This window comes from Propithecus coquereli, unplaced genomic scaffold, assembly GCF_000956105.1.
Source record: "Propithecus coquereli isolate 6110/MARCELLA unplaced genomic scaffold, Pcoq_1.0 Scaffold17, whole genome shotgun sequence".
NCBI classification, from domain to species: domain Eukaryota; kingdom Metazoa; phylum Chordata; class Mammalia; order Primates; family Indriidae; genus Propithecus; species Propithecus coquereli.
This window is the reverse complement of record NW_012141635.1, coordinates 7,677,468-7,698,522: the sequence shown is the minus strand read 5'-3', so window position 1 is coordinate 7,698,522 and position 21,055 is coordinate 7,677,468. Positions and strand designations below refer to the sequence as shown.

Below are 21,055 nucleotides of genomic sequence, written 5' to 3'. Positions count from 1 at the left end.
CTGGAAACATGGCCTGCATTCTGACAAGATAAGAATTATTGGAAACAAAATAGAGGCTCTGTCTCTTCAAGCAGGGCAATCATATTCCAGTACATTTTTTTTTTTTTGCGCCAGACCAGCTTTATTGTTTATTGATCTATGTTATTAGCCTGTCCTTTATAGAAACTTATTTTTTGCAGACCATGATTAAATTATACAACAATAATTAGGCTTTATATTAACAAAAACAGATTTCTACAAGGAAGAGGTAGATTTCTAGGCTAGTTTTCTACTGGAATAAGAGAGAGGGAGGATTAGCCACAGAAATATATTTAGCCAGATATATTAGTTAAAATAGACTAGCTGCTGTAACAAATTCTATTTCAGTGAATAGAAATGTTGGTCTAGTTGCAATGTTTTTTTTTTTGCTTACTTACAATAATTTGGTTTCAGGTCTTGGGCATTTGGGATGGAGAAGGGAGGTCTGCTCCGCTCCACACAGTCACTCAGGGAGCTAGGATGCCAGTGGCTCTCCTGTCTTCCACTTGTGACTTCCAAGGTCATTCTAGCCATATGTATATGCATGTACTCAATGACAGCAGGCACGGAGGATGATTTATAGGCCAGGCCCCGGAAGTGGCACACATCACTTTCACTCCCAGTTCCCTATGTGCCTAGAAAGAAGAATAAATGGCTTCAGAGATCAGCTGGAAGTCTCTACCACCCCTGAGTTAGGTACTTGAGTTCAGAGAATCTTTTGGAAATTCTATGAGAAAGCATTTCTCCCACCCACAGTGGGTCACATTGCTCTGACCTATCCCTGGAAGCCAGAGGAAAGCAGGTCCGTGGACACAGAGGGATAGGGTAGGTAGCAACTCACAAAGCCAGACACCATATGGGCATGACAAATAGTACGTAAAGCTCCCCAGAAACCAGGGAGGGGAGGTCTCCTTTATCTGGAGAAAGCTTCCAGTACTTTCTGTGATAGTAAAGTCTTCTTGATCAGGGTCCAGCACTCGTACATGTAAGGGATCACATATAATTTTAGGATAAATGGAGTCATCACAGGACCTTTTAACACCCTAGGTTTCCAGAACCCAGAAGTTCCCCCCGTAATTGCTGTATGAGCGTCCACTGAATTTTTTTTAAATGAAATTGATTTTTTATGTGATTTGTGGAAATTAATCTCAATATTTAAGTAAATGAGATCCCTAGAGTCTCAATGACACAGAGTGCAGGTGCCTGAGGTGGGGCAAGAACCCACAGTTCTATGACCTGGGATTTGGCTTTCAGGAATGGGGACTTTGAAGTTCGATGACTTAGTTTCTCCTCTCATTACCCCTCCACTTTGCATTTTAAACTGCAGTAGGACTGAACTGCCTGAACTTCTACATCTGTACCATGCTATTGCACACTTTCTTGGCTTGTTCCATGTCTTCCCCTGTCTAATTCTATCTAGTCATCAAGATTCATCTCAAGACATTGTGTCTTGGGGTCCCAGGCCCAGTCAAGTGTGTCTCTGCTCTGTGCTCCCACAGCATCCATGTCTAACTCTATTTTGAGCTTTTGTGTCTAGTCCTGGTCCTGACCTTAAGTGCTATAAGGGCAGAGACTTGTCATATTCATTTTTTATTCCAGTATGTAGGACAGTTGGCCCCTGGAAGACACTCATAGAATGTTAGTTGAACTTCCCTGGCCTTCTTCCTGAATCTCTGACTTAGTTTGCAGACTCTATCTGTAGGGTTAACTGAACCACCTGTTAACTTTATTTTCATCCTTTGAAATCTCTGATGTCTTCAGGAAATGATACCATTCATAACTGCTGGCATTCATTACTTGTTCTGTGTCAGGCACTTTGCTATGCTCTTAGTTTGTGTGTCTTATAGTGTTCCTGACAACCCTATGAAGGAGACACCGCTATGTGTCTAGCTTTAAAACCCAGGTCTCTGTGACTCGAGAGTTCAAGCTCTTATGCACTATGCTGGAGGTCATATGATAGGTGTTTTATTTAGTCTCACTGGTTCTATTATTAGCAGGCAGGTGTTACTGGGGAGGGCCAGCTAGGCTAGGTGCTTGGCCACAGTTTATTAGATGACCACTGGTAAACTGACTTTAGAATTGGTGAAGGCTAAGACACAATTAATTGATTAAGCTTGCTAAACTGATCACATTTTGACATTAACGAAGTTAAAATCTGGAGAAGCAATCTGAGCAGCCGAGGTACTTTGTAAAAAATCTGGATATACAATCTGGACAACAGGAAGTAAAATCTAAAATCCAGGCAGCATACCTAGACAGAGGGAATGGGCCCAGGTACAAGAAAGCCCCTTGAGACCAAACCAGCTACTTTCTCAAGACAAGAGATCTCTGCTTGAGCCAGAGGATCTCTGTGAACTTCTTGCCAATCTCGGGAACCAGCCTCAATGTGGGCAGCCAAGCCCACCCTCTTGACTCAAGTGGAGAATGAAGCTATATAATTCAACCATGGTATATTTGATTCCTTGAAATAATTGTTTTACAAAATCATTCTGCTTTATAAGCAAACTAACAGATGGCTGAATCTGGACATAACTGTGGAGACCACTTTAAACATTTTTATTGTTGGCTAAAGCACACTCTGTTAAATGATGTTCCCAAGTTGTTCTTCCATTTTTATCCACCTGCAAACACTAGTGTATATTAGTTATTGAAAGAATTATGCTGATTTCACAAAAGGAAAGTTTCACTAGGGCCTGGGTTAACACATTGTCGTTCCCTTTTTGCATGGTATTCTCAAAACATTTGTGGCCAGATGACATATATTGGTAGGCTGTAGATAGCTTGTATTCTGAACTGGCTGGCGTCCATTCTCTCCTGGTTACTAAGTATTTTTAATGTGCACATGATTTACTATTTTGTTTGCTATTCCTGTCACTCCATGTGAATGAACATAATATTTTATGTCATTTATTTTAATATTCATTTTTCCTGGCTGATTATAAGTTTACTGTATTTAGTTTTAGGGGAGTCAATAGTTATCACTATCCTAGTAATAACAATGATAAAAGTTGGAATGCCACATATGTATTAGCACTTTGGGGAAAAAAGCTAAGTTGCTAACGTGCTGTAGGCCATTGTTCCACCAGCTGCCAAATCCAGGAACTGCCTATTTTTATAAATAAAGTTTTATTGGGACACAGCCATGCACCATGCCCACTGTATACATATTGTCTGTGGCTACTTTCGTACTTCAGCGACAGCAGAGTTGAGATATTCTAAGAGACTATGTAGCCCAGAAAGCCTAAAATATTCACTATCCGGCCCTTACAGAAAAAAGTTTGTTGAACCTCGTTATAGTCTTATGCCATTTAATGGAGTCCTCATTAGTTTTTTTTTTGTCCAAATGTTGAATACTATTTTTTAATACATGTATGCTTTTATTTTTAATTGTGGTGAAATATGCATAACGTTAAATTTGCCATTTTAACCATTTTTAAGCATACAACTCTTTGGCATTAAGTTAATTCATAGCATTGTGCAACCATCACCACCATGCATTTCCAGAATTTCATCATCCTAAACAGAAACTTGGTACTCATTAAACACTAACTCATCATTCCTCCCCCAAGTCCCTGGCAAACATGGTTCTACTTTCTGCCTCTCTGAATTTCACTAATCTAGGTACCTCATGTAAGTGGGATCATGCAATTTTGTCATGTTGTATGTGTGTTTGTTTTATTTCACTTAGCACAATATCTTCAAGGTTCTTTCATGTGTCAGAATTTCCTTCTTTCCTAAGGCTAACATTCCATCGTATCAAAGGTTGAATACTATTAAGGTTAGCACAGGAAATTTATGTAATCTGTTCATGGTTACACAGTTAAAATATGATGGAGCCAGGGTTTGAATCAAGGTACTCTGACTTCAGAATTCATTTTTAAAAATCAAATGTTGTGCTCCCGTTGCTGTATTGATTTTTATATGTAAATCTATCTTAAAATGAAAAATATTCTTCTTTGGGAATTTCCAAAGTGATACGTCATAAACTAGGGAAGGATTTTGATTCTCTGCCACCATATGCCCAACCAAATATTGTCATTTCTTCATTGCCTATTTTTATGTTTCCTCCAAGATCAAATAATAGGTCATACTGAGACAGAATGACTTTGAACATCATCCGATTGGTGACATGTTGTTTTTGGTAAGGAGAAGTAGGAGCTTAGGGTAAAAACGTGGAACTCATTGTGCATTTAGATGGCTATACTTTTGTCTACCAAGACCTGCAATGCTTGGAAGGGTTAAGAAATTAGTTCATCTTTACAGGGCTGTAACTAGATTGCATGGAAAGAATGGGAAATTACAAATAGGAGAAAAAAGATGTTTCAGATTTCAGGAGACTCATAAAATCCCGAAGGCTCTGTGTATCCACATCCTGCCTTCTTACAGCAGTGCCTCCTTCACAGCTACTTACACCTTCACTTTCCCTACTTTTTGTAATAGTTTAGATATTATATTAAGCTTCTACTATTTTTAAATGTGTCCTTTTAAAAAACACTAGACTAAAGGCTCTATGAGGTCAATAATCGAATGTGTGACCCAAGAGATGCTTAGGAAAATATTTATGCAATCAAATTGAATTGAGTTGTGTATTTGTTGCATTTTTCTAAAAGCATAAGCCATGATTTTACAATGGGAAATAAGTTGTGATAAGATTTCAACAGTCCCAAATAAAAGCATAATTTTACACCAAAGAATGAACCTGTAGCTCATTCACAATTCTGAAAACAGGTAACATTTTAGAAGGAACTGTGACAGCACAACAGAAACAGTAAGCCACGGAGCCAGAAACAATGACTGTGTTCCCTCTTCGTGGGGGACTCAGCCACGTCCCTTATGGGAAGTGGAAAACTGGCTACCAGTGAGATTAAAATGTATATGAGAACAGAGAATGCGGGGCCTCCATCTGTATATTTTAAGTGCCCACGTTATTTTATTTCGATTAGGTTTATGATTCAATCCGGAAAAGCTTTTAGCAAATCTTTTATTTGGAGGGACTTGAATAGTCCATAGACTCCACTTAGTTTTCCACATCATTTCGCCTGTGTGGATAGTTACCATCATAACTGTATTTCACTTGGAAGAAAAATCAGACCGTAATGTAATTTACATAAAGCTTGCCAGGGTATTTGACTTACTTGTCAGCAATTGTATGGTAATGTGTTGACACCTTATCACTATTTTATTCAATTATTTTAATGCCAGGAGCAATAGAGGGAGAGATAATAATGTTCTTCTCTTCTGCCTTCCATTCCTGTTTGTGTCCCTCTGAAGAGTTTCTTCCCAGTGCCACAGTCAGCTTTTTTTCAGATCCTTTTTTTTTTTCCTTAAGAATTCTGTACATTTACTTTCATGTGAGTATATTTATTTCTCTCTGTTACTCAGTCTCAAAACGTTAAAAATGTTTACCTTATCTATATGGGAATTTGAAGTTCCTTGCCTTTGCTACTGTTAAAGGAAAATTTTCCACTCGTACCAGCCCATGCCTGGGAGATAGCAAAACTCTCTTGTGGTTAGAACACTGTTCTAACCAGTGGAGGCTGATAAAGGAGCATGAACTTTGAGTTTTCTACCCCTCTTCCATGTGCCAGACCCTTGCTGGACCTAAGCGAACAGTCTTCCTGTCTAAACAGCAGTGAATTTTATTTTACCAATTGTGCACAGACCTAAGAACTCATCATATCCAGAGTGCTAGAGCCCAGTGCCAAATTGGCATAACCACCTTAACCACCTTAAATTTGTCCTTCCAGAATTTAAAACTCCTGATGTTTTTCCCCCTTGGTAAACTATTTGGTGCATTTTTTTCACTAGCAAATGCCCAAAAGATGCAGCTTTTTGATTGTTTATTTTGCTTGCTCTGTGGTCTCTGGTTTATCCTTCGACACTGCTTAGCTTAACTGAGTCTGTGACCTTGGTCAAATCATTAACCTCTCTGAGCTGCAGTAATCAATATTGTGGGAGCAATGACACCCAAGTGCAGGGGTTTCTGTTTGGATTATGTGAGATAGCACATGGGAAAGTACCTAGTGAAATTCCTGATGGATTATGAGCACCAGACGAGGGTGCTCCTTCTTTCATGCTCTCAGGCCTAAAAATGACATCTGGCTCCCAGTAGTCACTCAGTGAATACTCATGAACTGGTAAGTGATGTTTGCATCACTCCCTGAAACGGACTGACGGTGTGATTCTGTAGATTCTACCTGCAGTGTAGTTTTTGGAAATATTTGCCTGGGATTCCAGAATTCTAATTTATACTTTTATAGTATTTTATTTTATTGTAACATAACCAAATGCCCTAAAGTAGATCCCTGGCATCATTTTCTGAACCAATTATAAATCACTGCAAATCAGTGGAATTTAGCAAGACAAAAGCTAGAATCAGAGCTTTAGCTGCTGACTGACTTCTTAAACTCTCCCAGAATTAAGTCACCCTTAAAACATTTTAAATCATAGACCAAAAAAAAAAAAGTTATTTGCGATGCTAGTATTCTCAAAACTCTAATTCCCACTTACTTTAATGATCATTGCCAGTTAACACACATTCCAAACATTAGTTAAAACTAAGATTTTCCTGGGCTTCTATTTGAAAATTAAATTTCTTTGGGAATTTAACATTGTAAAGGTTGGCAATCATGAGAGAATTTTCAGACCCACTATTTCGCTAGAGTTTCAGGAGCCAAATAAAGATTTCTTGTTGGATTGCTTGTAATCTTCAGAAGTAAGGCCATGAACTCCATGACCCTGAGAATATTTTTAGTCTCTGTAATTCTCTTTATAATTGTTATCCTACATGTTGTAATTTGTGTGTTTAAGTAAATCATTATGGGATTGTAAAGATGTGTAATTTAGGAGGTTTGCATAGGGCGACCTTTTATCAAAAGGCCTAAAATTGGACCCTCAGGTCAGGACTTTTGCCATATAACACAGATGGATGTTGACAGAAAAACCCATCCCTGTGACCAGATGACACTTCCACGCATTCCCTATCACCATCTGATTTTTAAACCCCATATTTGCAATAGACAAGGGGAAACCATCACAGAGAAACTCTAAGCCATGTGCTTTAACCCAATTTCTAGCTTCCTACAAATCAGTGGCTTTCTGCTTCTTTTTTGAAACTATCATACTAAGGAATTTAACAGGTTTCCATCATTGTGGGGGCAGTGATTCCCAGTGATGGGACCAGGGGTCTTTCTCTTCTTCCCCATTGTGAATTACTGCTATGGAGTATAGTATTATCCAAGTCGTATTTCTTAAATTGGCTGCTCTTTTGATACCTGGCATGAATATCATTTTTGAGATTATATTTAACACTTTTTTTTAAATGAGAACTTTCTATGAACCTGACACATTGATGTCAAAGGACTCAACAGGACCAAAGAAGTTTTAAGACTATCATTGCTCTCTCGTTCTTAAGAAATAGTAGGAGAAGGCTATCAAAAGAAAGATAAAGAACCATAAATTAATGTGCTGCCATATAAGTATGTTATGTACACATTAATGAGCGAGCAGGCCAGGAGACGTCCAAAGGAGAGAGTTGCTGTAGACAGCAGCAAATTGTTATGTCAGAATGTGAGCTCTGTTTTGCCAGATCTTCCTGTTTTCCAGGTGAGCTATACCTATGTCTAAATGTTGGTGACGTATTTGAATACTTTTAAAATACTGCTAGCCAATCAAAATGCATTTGTATTTGCAACCTTAGGATACAGTGTGAATTGTATAAAAAGTCAGGGTAGAGGAGTTCTTCCCAGCTAAGGAATAGTGCAAGCCCACATGCCTGTTATCTCTAGCTATATGAAAGAAATCCCTCTATATTCTTATAATTGTCGCCCTGAGCTATCCAGGACTATCAAGGAATATGTCACCAGGTAAAAAACAGTCCTTAGGCTGGGTGCGGTGGCTCACGACTGTAATCCTAGCTCTCCGGGAGGCCGAGGTGGGCGGATTGTTTGAGCTCAGGAGTTCGAAACCGGCCTGAGCAAGAGCGAGACCCCCTCTCTACTAAAAATAGAAAGAAATTAGCTGGACAACTAAAAATATATAGAAAAATATAGCCGGGCATGGTGGCGCATGCCTGTAGTCCCAGCTACTCGGGAGGCTGAGGCAGGAGGATCGCCTGAGCCCAGGAGTTTGAGGTTGCTGTGAGCTAGGATGGTGCCACGGCACTCTAGCCCGGGCAACACAGTGAGACTCTGTCTCAAAAAAAAAAAAAAAAAAACAGTCCTTAAACGTAAGATTCGATTACCTATTTTTGTGTAATTCAGACTTCTAATAAAGATTTTCACCCTCAGGGTAAAAACATTTATTAACTGTCATTGATAAACTTGCCATCTCTTTTCCCCCTTCCCAGGGACGGCGTTGGTAATTATTAGAATGCACACTCATTCACGGCTCACCCCACTCTACTGTGCTTGGTAGTTATGCAATTAAACGTGGCCTGGAAAAACATCCTTTTTCGGGTGAAAGCATTTAAAATTCTCTAAATAAATCCCTCTTTTTATCTTGTATAGCATTTTAACATTTCAGAGACCTTCACATCTGTTATATCATCATGGACCTTTACTTTAAGATAGTCTATAAATTGCTCAATTCCATAACATTGAAAATGGAGCACAGTTGTGCAAGATCAAGGTGTTCTCCCTCAGGTTTTGTATGGATGATTTGAAATACCCTGTCCTGACCCGAGAATGCCTTTGCTCATGCTGTTAGCCCTCCCAAAACAGCATTTTCGCCCCAGCCCATGAATGGTTCAAGGCTCAAACCTAAAGCCAGTTTTCCCTCTGAGCATATTTGTACTTTGTAATATACCAAGTTTACCACCTGCTCTGTCCCGTGTTACTTTGTGTACCTACCTCACCTTCCCCATCTCCTTGTACACTCTTAAGAGGAGTAGTTTTCCATCCGGGTACTTCAGTGCCTTCACCTGTTAGGCTAGTTGAAGCTCTTGATAAGGAATTATCCAGGGGGAGTATTGCCAGGATCAAAGTGTCTCAAGGAGCATACAGATAACTTTTAAATCAGATGCTTTAAAGTAAGACACATCTGGTTTTGTTTGCCATCTTATTCACATACTAGCTGTGTGACCTTAGGCAAGTTACTCAACCTCTCTGAGTCTGTTTCTTTACCTAAAAAGATGATAATAAAACATTCTTGGCCAGGTGTGGTGGCTCATGCCTGTAATCCTAGCACTCTGGGCGTCCGAGGCCGGTGGATTGCTCAAGGTCAGGAGTTCGAGACCAGCCTGAGCAAGAGCGAGACCCCGTCTCTACTAAAAACAGAAAAAAAGTATCTGGACAACTAAAAATATATATATAGAAAAAATTAGCTGGGTGTGGTGGCGCATGCCTGTAGTCCCAGCTACTCGGGAGGCTGAGGCAGGAGAATCGCTTGAACCCAGGAGTTTGAGGTTGCTGTGAGCTAGGCTAACGCCATGGCACTCTAGCCAGGGCAACAGAGCAAAAAAAAAAAAAACATTCTTCACAGGTTTGTTAGAAAGTATTGATAGCAAGAAAACACTTACCAAGAGCCTGGTGTGGTACCTGGCACACAGTGGGTATCAAGGTTAGTGACCTTTCTCCCCTTTGTCTCCTTTGTTATTTTAATCATTCCTCACAGTCCTAGCCCTTCATACTCACCTACCTAGTTCCTTATTCTCTAAACCAGGGGTGGGGAACCTTTTCATGTTGGAAGGCCACATTAAATTAGCTGTAATCAAATTAGGCCACATCCAAGAAATTTCAATTAGATATACTTAAAAATGTACATTATTTTGCAAAAATCTAACTATATGTACTTAATTTCAAAAATGAAAACTATTTGTTAATTTTAAAGTTAACTAACCTTTTAATAACTTTGTTGTGTCTGCTTTTCCTTGGAAAGCATTTGAATATATGATTGCAGCATGGAGATCTGTAGTTGCAGTTGATCCTCTAGCTGGGTATCTGTCATTTGTGACCTTAAGGGTGTCTTGATTGGGGTTAGGTAGGAGAATGTAGATTGACAGCAATAAGTGGTCAAAGAGCAAGAAAGCATTTTTCGGGCATGTTGCTGAAGGCGTGCGTATTCTACTGCATTCTTCCATGTTTCAGCTGGATCTTTCTTAGCATCAAACAATGATTTTAAAATGTCATCTACTGAGACCTCAATCAATTCCATCTATAGTTTTTAGGTTCCTTGGTAGTATCAAGTAGATGAGGCTGAAATGCTAATTTGAGTGTGATGTCATGATTCTCAAAGTCAGTGAACCTTTCGTTGTATTTTCCAATTAATAGGTTCATAACAGCTATGCATTCTTCAAACGATTCGCATATGTCATCCTGCTCATCAATGACTTTTGCTAACCGGGGGGAAATGTTCATCTGAAATTTCCTTTTGAAGAAGAAGTGTTTTGAAAAAAGATAACTTTTTTGAAATGCTTGGATTTTTTTGTCACATATCATATATATACTTAGTTTTACCTTGCAAAGATATATTCAAGTCGTTTTGATTTGTCATGATACCACACAGAAATGCTGCATTCCTACAGAAGTCTTCTTTCAATAATTCACATTGCTGAGTCTGTTCTTCATAAAATTTAACTATCTGTTCTGCCAAATTTTGGCTGACGCCTGTCCCTGCGATGGCAAACGCACTTTAGAATGATATGGCAAATCCACACTGAATACCGCATTGTTCAACTTTAGCATGTTATGAAACCGATGATGCCGTGTTGCATTTGCACAAATATAGTTAACAATACTTATAACTTGTTGCAAAGTGTCACTTAAAACACTAGCTTTAGCACAGATTTTGCTGATGCAAGATACAATGAAAAGAAATGAGAGCATCTGGATCTGTCAATAGTTTTTTTATCTATACAATAAACCCTTCATGTTTTCCTGTCATGGAAGGTGGACCGTCTGTACATACACTAACTAAACTTACCAAATTCCGCCCAACTTGACGACATTTATATTGAAAGCTGTCGACGATACCTGTTTCCCGTGTTCTTTTCGCAAGAGTGCCCAAAGCGAGTAACTCTTCGTAGCAGAGAAAATCTTCTGTCATGACCCAAATGAAGTATAAAACCTGTGCTGAATCAGTAGTATCAGTTGATTCATCCAAAGCAATTGAATAATATGTGTTTTCCTTTTCAAGTATTGCATGAGATTGAAGGTTAATCCATGCTTCCGATCAGTTATGGTTCTCCTTGAAAGAGGCAGTGTGTGTACTTTGAAACGTAATTGGGATCTAAGCATCCTACAACTTCGACAGTGCATTCTTTCACAATTTCTACATCACTGAATGGCTTCCCTTTTTCCCTAGTATATAATCTGCTTTATAAGTTGCTTCAGTGGCATTATTTACAGGTCTTACCGCTGCTTGAAAGAATTTATTTGCTTTTGCTTCTCATCTCTTAATTTCTGCAGTACAACCTTTCGTGCCTCTCCCTCTAATTGAAAATATTTGTGGTCCTTATGAGTGTTATGATGCTGATGAGCATTGAATTTCTTTAATGTTGATACTGCAGTATCACAAAGCAAGCAAATCATCTTATCTTTAGCAGAAACAAGATAATATTGCAATTCCCAATCCTCATTTAAAAATCTGTTTTCTTCCTTCTGCGTTCTCTTGGTCTTCTTTGACATGATGGGCTGTTAAGCAGACAGAATTAAAAAATACTGCCAAGCTGTGCAACTATTCACAAATTCCACTTCAAACAGAAACACAGGCACCGTTGTCAAGAGCTGATTACAGACTGGCATACTCGACCCCCATAAACTCTTGCCAACCAGCCTCGTGCAGGAGCGGCGCCAGTCTGGCGAGGGAAGTTAGAACTAAATCATGAGTGTAGCAGCCATCGATTTAGCCCTTATGGCTCATTAATGTTCTAATCGCCCTGGTCAGTCTGGGAGGATTATTTCACTGAAGCTTATTTTATTCTTTGGTATTTAAATATGTATATTTTAAAAATAAAATTAAATATAAAAGACAAAAATGCATTATTAAATATAAAAGGGTTTGTTCTGTAAAATTTGGATTCAGTCAAAAGACCACATTTAAGAACCTAGAAGGCCACATGTGGCCCTAAGGCTCCAGGTTCTTCACTCCTGCTCTAAACCTAACCTTGTCACTCAGTCTTGATGTGCTCATACGTGACTGTGAAGGAGCCAGGCTTTAAAGTCTAATACATTTGGAGTCAGAGTCTATTTCTTAATAGATCTGGGATCATGAACAAGTCGCTTGGGTTATTTGAAACTCAGTTTCCCCATCTCTTAAATTGGGATAATAAAACTTAATATCACATGTATTTTTAAGAGGATTAAATGAGCAAACATAGGTAAAATACCTCAAACATTGCCAAAACATGGTAAATGTTCAAGTATTGAATAAATCCAAACCACCATACAGATACTGCAAAAGGTTTTAAGCTGGTTTTAGACAGAGAGATGAAGCCCAAACTTCTTAAGAAGAGTAGCAGAAAATCTTTAGTTTCTATAAATGCCAATGTTGAATTGGAGTAGTTGGGTTAAGCTGGGGATATGACATTTTGTATCACCAAAATTTAGAGGTTTGAAAACTACAGAGAATTTGCCTAAACCTAGAATTTTGATTCATTGCCACATTATAGTCAGTTCCTTTCTGTATGCATTCTCATCCAGCTGGCTGATGCCTTGGCTGAAAATAGTTCTGAGGGCCCAACCTATGCCCAGAGTATTCTCCACATGTTCTCCTCTGCCTCTCTGAAAGTGGACAGGCTGTTTTATCCAAGACATTCGCAGAGGACTGCATTGGAAGTAAATCCACCCTCTCTCCGGCCTAGCACCACTGCACCAGAAGTTGGCAAAGTTTTCCTATAAGGGGCCAGATATTATAGTAAAGAGTTTAGGTTTTGTGGGCCACGTTTAGTCTCTGTAGCATATTTTTCTTTGTTGTTGTTATTTTAAGTAACACTTTAAAAATGTAAAAGCTATTCTTAGAGAAAAATGGGCCACGAGTCAGACTGGGCCCACAGACCATAGTGTGCGAACTCTGCTCTAGACCGTAAAAGCACGGGAGGGATGAAGGGTGGCTTTGAAACCTTGATGAACTAATGCCTTCCTTTAGGGAAGAGGAAAAAGCACCTTCATCATCTTTTTATAGTATTAAAGACATTAAGTTAGTACCTTTGCTTCTGTGGTACAACTACATTGTCTAGGAGGAGTTTTAGTCATTTTACAGTGAGACCTCGTCACACTGCTGTTTTCCGTTGGAAACTGATGAGGAACCTTGTAAAGCAGATGGAGAACAGACTGCAGGAATGAAAAGCACAGAAGAAAGAGCTGTGTGAAAGAAATATTTAATCATAACATGAAAAACTCACAGTGGCAACTTTTCCATTATGTTAAATTGTACTCATTTCTGTGTGTTCTGAGTCTATGTTTTAAAATAGAGACTGGAGTTTTCCATCTTCGTGCCCATCTACCATGGGTTTGGGAATTTGTCTTTTGCAGGACTATGACCTGAGCCAACTCCAGCAGCCTGATACCGTGGAGCCTGATGCCATTAAGCCTGTAGGAATCCGACGACTGGATGAGAGACCCATCCACGCCGAGCCCCAGTATCCAGTCAGATCCGCAGCCCCGCACCCTGGGGACATTGGGGACTTCATTAATGAGGTACAAAGAGAGACTCACTTTCTTTATAAGGGTTTTTTTTTTTTTTATTTTATGCCAATGGTTAGATCTTTGTAGGCCACAACTTGCTTGAAATACAACTATGTAGTTCATTAAAACATACTTGTTTTTCTCAAGCTTATCTTTGTGTGAAAGCAAATGCGGCTTCATTAACAAAGAACAAATGTAGTTGTTTTGATCAACCATAAAGATCTATCAATTAATATTCTGCATTTGTAAAATGACAGTCATCATTTGTTATCAGTATTAGTCACACTGTCATCTCCAAGAAGGACTTTTCCCTTAGATTACAAGTAATAAACAGACTAACAATATTATAGTGTGTTTAATTTCATTTATTGTCATGGATAAACATAACAGTAGTTCACTTTAATTTTCCTCACACTGTACCCTTTGCATCTCACAAATGGTGAGAATTCTGTGCCTAGCCAATGACTCCATCAAAAGAGATTAGTTGGAAGAGCTAAATTAAATATTATATAAGTGATTTAAATACTTGTCTAGTTGAGGAGTTTTAAGAGATTCTTTAAAGGGAAGCTAATTCTCTGTTGAATATAACAGATACGATTTTCACTGTCAAAATTATTATGGCATTCATTTCATTACTGACCAAGAGTTCTGCTACATTTAATACCTGAGTTTTAAAGTAAAATGATTTATGCTGCTTCTTTGGATCATGTCTACAATTTTACTATAATTCTGTTTTTGAATTTATATTGTATTAATAAGTATAAGAGAAAGATACATTTTGATATTGATTGTGAATATATGGCAGGACTCCTGTTCTCTGGCCATAGCCTCAGTATCTCCAAGATTGGAATTGGTCCCACTGCATTACAAAGTGGAATGTATCTATTGTATATGGCCTTCAGTCATGTGCTGATAAGACTCTCATTTCCTGGGCTTCCTTGAAATAGTTGTACAATATAAACATAACTAAACTATCTTAGGTTTTTATACGCACTTAGAGCTTATAGAAGTAGTTTTGGAACAGAATTGGAATGTATATCTATCTCTACAACTGTCCATCACTGTCTATTCCTAAACTATATGCTGCTTTCTGAACATATATTTTCACTTCTGCTAAATTGATAATAGGTTAATTTGTAGTAGAAAAAGAATAGTTAATTTGGTTTAAAAGCAGATGGAAGGCAAAAGCAACAGAATGCCAGTAAATCCCTTTATCTACAGAAATATGTCCTGACTTTTCCGGCTCTTAATTTCTGTATAGACCTGGGTAGGGAAATTTGTAGAAATTTATATGTATGACTAGATATTTTAGACTATATACCCGTGCCTGGATGATTTTATTTTTGATTTAGTGTTTGTCATCATGAGAAGTTGTTGGGTTATTCCTGTGCTTGTCAGGTTTGAAGATACAGTGAATCTTTTGACTGTAGGTGTAGGAACTAAGCAGTATTTATAAAGCTATTCAGAATCTGATTCCTACCCTCAGCCTCCTACATTCCCTTCCTGTTTCCCCACCGAACTATTTGCAGTCCCTCAAAAGCATCACACTTTTGAATGTACTGTAACTTCTGCAAAGCCCTTAACTTCTTGACCACCTGCAGCGTTCCCACTTGGCCTTCAGAATGCAGCTGAAACATTACCTTCTCTGTGCAGCCTTCCTTGATACCTCCGGGAAGGAGTAGCAAGATGCTTCCTTTGTCATAGCCCTCTCCAGCTGGGGTGTAACTGCCACTGTGTCTTTCTCCCACTCAGCATGCGAGTTCTTTCCAGGACAAGAACTATTTCTTGCTCATGTTTTTATAACCTGAACGTCTAGTACGTTGCCTAGCTCTCAGATTTTGTTGTTTTTAGACATTCAGGTATTTACTGTGGCAGATGTGTAGGGCATGAAGCTATGGGCACTGCCCAATTTACATTTGAGATTCAGTGGAGACCAAGCCTTTCATACTACTGGTGCTGATTACATTCAGAAAACAAGGATATTGGTTATTCTTTTCTTTTTTTTCTTTTCTTTTCTTTTCTTTTCTTTTCTTTTCTTTTCTTTTCTTTCCTTCCTTCCTTCCTTCCTTCTTTTTTTCTTTTCTTTCTTTTTTTTGCCACAAGGTCTCGCCCTGTCATTTGGGCTGGAATGCAGTGGCGTCAACATAGCTCACTGCAGCCTCTAATGACTGGGCTCAAATGATCCTCCTGGTTCAGCCTCCTGAGTAGGTAGGACTAGAGGGATGCACCACCACACCGGGCTAATTTTTCTATTTTTTGCTAAGGCTGGTCTCAAACTCCTGGCCTCAAGCAGTCCTCTTGCCGCGGCTTCCCAAAGTGCTAGGGCCACAGGCTTGAGCCACCTTGTCCAGCAGATACTGTTTATTCTAAGACCATCTAGTTAATAAAGTTCGTTTACCCATGCTTTCTTAGGCCACAATAGAAAGGATTATAATAGGAATTTCCATTTGGAGTTTTCTTTCTCTAAAACAGCGCTCAGTATGCAGTCTGAAAAGGAGCTTGAAACCAAAACAAACAGGTGTGATTACTTCTGTGAAAAACTTTGTTCCAAACAACTGACTGCAAATTAACTTCTAGAATACAGTCAATTCATAATTTCAGGTTTGCCTGCTTATGTTAAAAATGGCTCATTTGGAAACTATCCTGAGCTTGGTTTAGGATCATCCATTCAGCAAATCACTATTGAATGTCTACTGTGTGTAACATAACTGTGCCGGTAATATGTGGATTAAAAAAATAAATTAGACATAGATTGTCTTTGCATTTTCCCCCCTTTGCTGTCAGCACACTTTGTACAATGTAAACATGCCAGGATCTGAAGCCATACTTTTCCAGGCATAGGAGGCTTGTTGTGTCTGGTTCTTATTTGGCGTTTCAGCTTCAACTCAGACCCCTCCCCAGCCAGCATCTCGCAGGCTAGCAACAGAGAAATCTGCTTGTACTTCACAATGCCAGCTTGCAATTCTGCGTTCCTGCCTATCCACATGCTGGTCTTCCTGCCTGGAATTCCCTTCCCCCTTTTTGTAGAAGTTGGTTACTTCGTTAAGTCTTTATTAACCTGGGAATGGTCAGGCTTGCAGAATATGGGTTAGGTGCCATCCAGTGGCATCCCGAGGGACCTAGAACTCACCTCTCTGAGCACTGCCATGGTCCCGGGAAGAGGCATTTATCCCTGCGAGGCAGTAGGAGGCACATTGGCTTGGTGAATAAAGGAGTGAATGAAAGGATCCAATTTGGGAATCATTCGCCAAACAGCAACTAAATCCATGAATTTAAATGAGATTTCAAGACAGAGAAAAACGGAGGACAAAAGGAACCAAAAATGTTACCTAGAGAGGTCCCTATAGTTGGAGAGAGGAAGAAAGTCTGAGACAGTCAAGGTATCACAGAAAACAACCAAAAGGAGAGTTTCAGGGATGTGATGATCATTTCTGTGGAAAAGTTCAGGAAGATGAAAATTGTCCAAAGGGCTAAACCAGTAATAACTCTCCAAAGCACCAGTAGAGATTCTTCCATCCAAGATACCCATTAAGACTTGTTCAATGCCCTTCATTAACTGGACAGACAAAAATAAACACATGCAAAGTTTTAAAACAGTTAAAGGCACCTAAAGAGAATTCATGCACATTTTATAAAAACACTTAAAATGCACACAAATATATTTATCTGCAGGTCTTATTTGATTTAGCAGAGTACCAAATGTTCCAAAGGAAGAATAATGTAGTGGGGATTATAATTGGAGTGCTTTTATGGACATAAGGAATAAGAAAACTCATGATAACATTTTCTAGTTTGTTTATTTAAATAATGAACAAATGTTGCCTTAAATCTCAAAAATGATAACTGATTTTCAGTCTGGTTGGTAGAGAAAACCAAGTCACACGTTTTTGAATTTCAACTTCAGAATTTCATTCTATTTTGAATTTTTAAACATGACCTTAAGAGGGTGAAAAGTTGAAACAAATTTATTTTAAACTCAGCCTGACAGTAGGTATTAGCATACCTCCAATAACTTTATTAATCCTGTATATTTCTTTATATAAAGAAGTATACTGTATATACTATATATATAAAGAAGTATTTCATTATATTTAGAGGTATAAAAACCAAGAGCATATTTCTGTTAAAACACCAATTTTTGATTACTATTATCTAAAACTTATGGAAGGTTCTTCTAGATTAACTTGCTTAAAACTACTAAGATTTACAATGTTTGCCTTTTTCTGCTATTAATTAAATTTAATTTGTCCTCTTTTAAAATATCTCTTGCTACTCTTATAGGAGTTGGGCATTTATGTGAATTCAAATCCATCTGCCTCACCTAACAGCTCTGTTAGCTTATACAAAGTCAAGATCCTTGGATTTAACCTCTTTTATTTACAGTTTTCTTATTTATAAAGTAGAAATAATAATAGAAACTCCTTTTAAGATTGCAGTGAGAACTAAATGAGATCATCTATGTAAAGTGCTTGATATAGTGCCTGTCACATAGTAAAGTGTCTTAATTATTATTAGTATCATATTATTCTTACAAGTAAATTACCTTTTAAAGCTACAAGACTTTGCATTGTACTGTTCTCTGATTATAAATAAAACAATTAAAATCCTCTCCTTCCAAAAAATTGCTTTAAGTAAAGTGAAATTCCCAGACAGCGCGGTAGTAACATTGGCCTTGATAAGTCACAGAATTCTGCTGTAACATAAACATGGCATGATTTTATATCCACATATATTTTAAATCTAGATCCTAACTTTTTCTGAAAAGAGTTGATATAAATATGAACAAGATGCTGAGGGGAAAAGCTAAGCCCATGACAGCGGTGCAAAGTTACCTTGTGGGCTACTTGCTGGGTGTCAGGCACTGTATTGGGCAGCGGAATAGGAACACAGAACAGCCTCTGCAGAAAGGTTTGTCACAATCTCGTGTAATGCAAACATGATAATAAAAGTAGAAGAGACTAGAGGGACCACGGGAAAAACTTCTGTCATGGCTGGGAAAAAACATTGCAGAAGTGACATTTTTAATAAGCTTTTGGATGGATGGATGGATGGATGGATATTAATTGGATGAAAAAATATGAGAAAGAACATTTTAAACAAAAGGAGTAACATTTCAGCTGAATGAAATGATTATGTACATAACACAGAGGTGCACAAGAACACGATGCTTTTGAGTTTTAGAGATTCCCTTTGGAGGTGCATAATTCAGTTGGGTGCTAGAGTTGAGAACAGCTGAAACAGAAAATACCGGTGAACAGTCTAGGTTCCCTGAATGCTCTTCCAAAGAGTTTTGATTTTATCCTGTAGGTTACCCAAACAGCAGGTATTTGAATAACACCTTCTAGTTTTTTCTATCTCTGTACACCTCTTCTATTATTTTCTTTAAACTTAAATGTTAAATTAATTTTAACTTAATTTCCTTAAATAAAGAGAATTATTTTAAAGTGGTCATGCACCAGCTAAAAATCATCTTTAACACACCCTGAGGAACTCCTCCCTTATTTGAGAAGCACTGCTATAGGTCACAGAGAGCAGTCAGCGAGCTTTACATCGCTGGGGGAGTGACATCAAGTGACATTTGAGAGAGAAACCAAGAGCGGTTCGTAAGAAAGAAACAGGAATAGTACTGGAGACAGGAAGACCAGTTAGATGGGCTTTTGCTGTGGTCCAGGCAGGATGCAGTGAGGACCTGTGCAGTGGCACTAAGACTATAAAAGGCAGAATGTAAAGGAATCAATAGGACCTCTTCCCTCTTATATCCCTCATGTGTTCCTCACTGGAGAATGTGGGTTTTTATCATCCCCATAAAAGCGTGTCTCCGCCCATAAAGCATAGGATCAGGAGTCTATGAATACAAGCTCAGCAAGAATTCAGCCAGAGCCACAGTTTTCACTTTGCAGAGGAGCCTCAAACTTCAGAAAATAGTTCAGATTTATCCAAAGTTCAAGATCTACCTCTCCAGGAAAGGTAGAACAAGAGCAAACTCTGCTAAATTTAGTCCAACCTAGAGAAGCACATGCAGTTAGTTTGTAAGTTTGGCAACAGTACATCCTGTGAAAATAATGTCCACATCCAAGAATAGGGAATCCCATAGGGAGGACCAGAAGGTTCCATTGCCCGCTGGGTTTCTTCTGAGCATTCACTCTGATTTCACGCCTGTTACTCAGGCGTGTCAGTTTCTCAGGACTTGGCCGTGATCTTTTCAGAATTAACAAAATATTACAAAGAGTTTATATAATACCTCATTCAGAAGAGTCATATTTTATTCTCAGGTAAGAATCAGTGCTATCTAAGTGGAAGTGGGTCTTGAAGTACTTAACCTTCTGCCTAACAAGATGACTGCCTGAGAATTCTTAAAAATTCAGTGGTTTGCCCTTTTGTAATTATTAAAGCATAAGACAATGTGCCATGCTCCAGCATAGCACAGTGGTCTCTCTCTAATGGATTTTATGGCCTTAACCTCTTTTAAAAAAATAAAGAAAGAAAACAGAGATTCAGAAACCACCAGGATCATCAGAAGGCCAATACAGGAGCTGAAAAAAAAAAAAAAATGTTTTTGAGAATCTCAATAGTGGGTATGGGAATAGATTGTCACCAGCATTATATTTATTTTAAGGAACTGAATTTGGTGACTTACACATTTGAGGATGAGCTCTGGGGTCCTTAACACACCAGCAAAGACCAGACCACTTCTTGTGTTTGTTCCCTGGACATAGTAAACACAGGCCATCCATTTTCTCCGGACTGAATCCAGACACACTTGAACCCTGCCATTATTTATTTATTTTTATTTCAGCATATTACTGGGGTACAAATGTTTAGGTTATATATATTGCCCTTGCCCCACCTGAGTCACAGCTTCAAGTGTATCCATCCCCCAGATGGTGTGCACCATACCCATTAGGTGTGTATATTACCCATCCCCTCCTACCCCTCCCATCTGCCTGACACCCGATGATTGTTATTACTATATGTGCACTTAAGTGTTGATCAGTTAATACCAATTTGATGGTAAGTACATGTGGTGCTTGTTTTTCCATTCTTGGGATACTTTACTTAGTAGAATGCATTCCAGCTCTATCCAAGAGTATATGAGAGGTGCTATATCACCATTGTTTCTTAAAGCTGAATAGTACTCCATGGTATACATATACCACATTTTATTAATCCACTCATGTATTAATGGACACTTGGGTTGTTTCCACATCTTTGCGATTATGAATTGTGCTGCTATAAACATTCGGGTGCAGGTGTCTTTTTCATAGAGCGTCTTTTGTTCTTTTGGATAGATGCCCAGTAATGGGATTGCTGGATCAAATGGTAATTTTACTTGTATCTCTTTAAGGTACCTCCATATTGCTTTCCACAGAGGTTGCACTAGGTTGCAGTCCCACCACCAGTGTATGAGTGTTCCT

At 38.6% G+C, this 21,055-nt stretch overlaps 1 protein-coding gene across 2 annotated transcripts in view; it reads left to right on the top strand.

Moving 5' to 3' along the window:
* CDH2 (cadherin 2, type 1, N-cadherin (neuronal)) overlaps positions 1–21,055 on the top strand; it is a 247,101-nt gene that overhangs the window by 220,765 nt on the left and 5,281 nt on the right. For both annotated transcript variants that reach the window (XM_012641770.1, XM_012641769.1), the window contains exon 15: positions 13,488–13,652. In XM_012641770.1, coding sequence (XP_012497224.1) covers positions 13,488–13,652 — 165 coding nt within the window. The remainder of the gene's footprint in view (positions 1–13,487; positions 13,653–21,055) is intronic.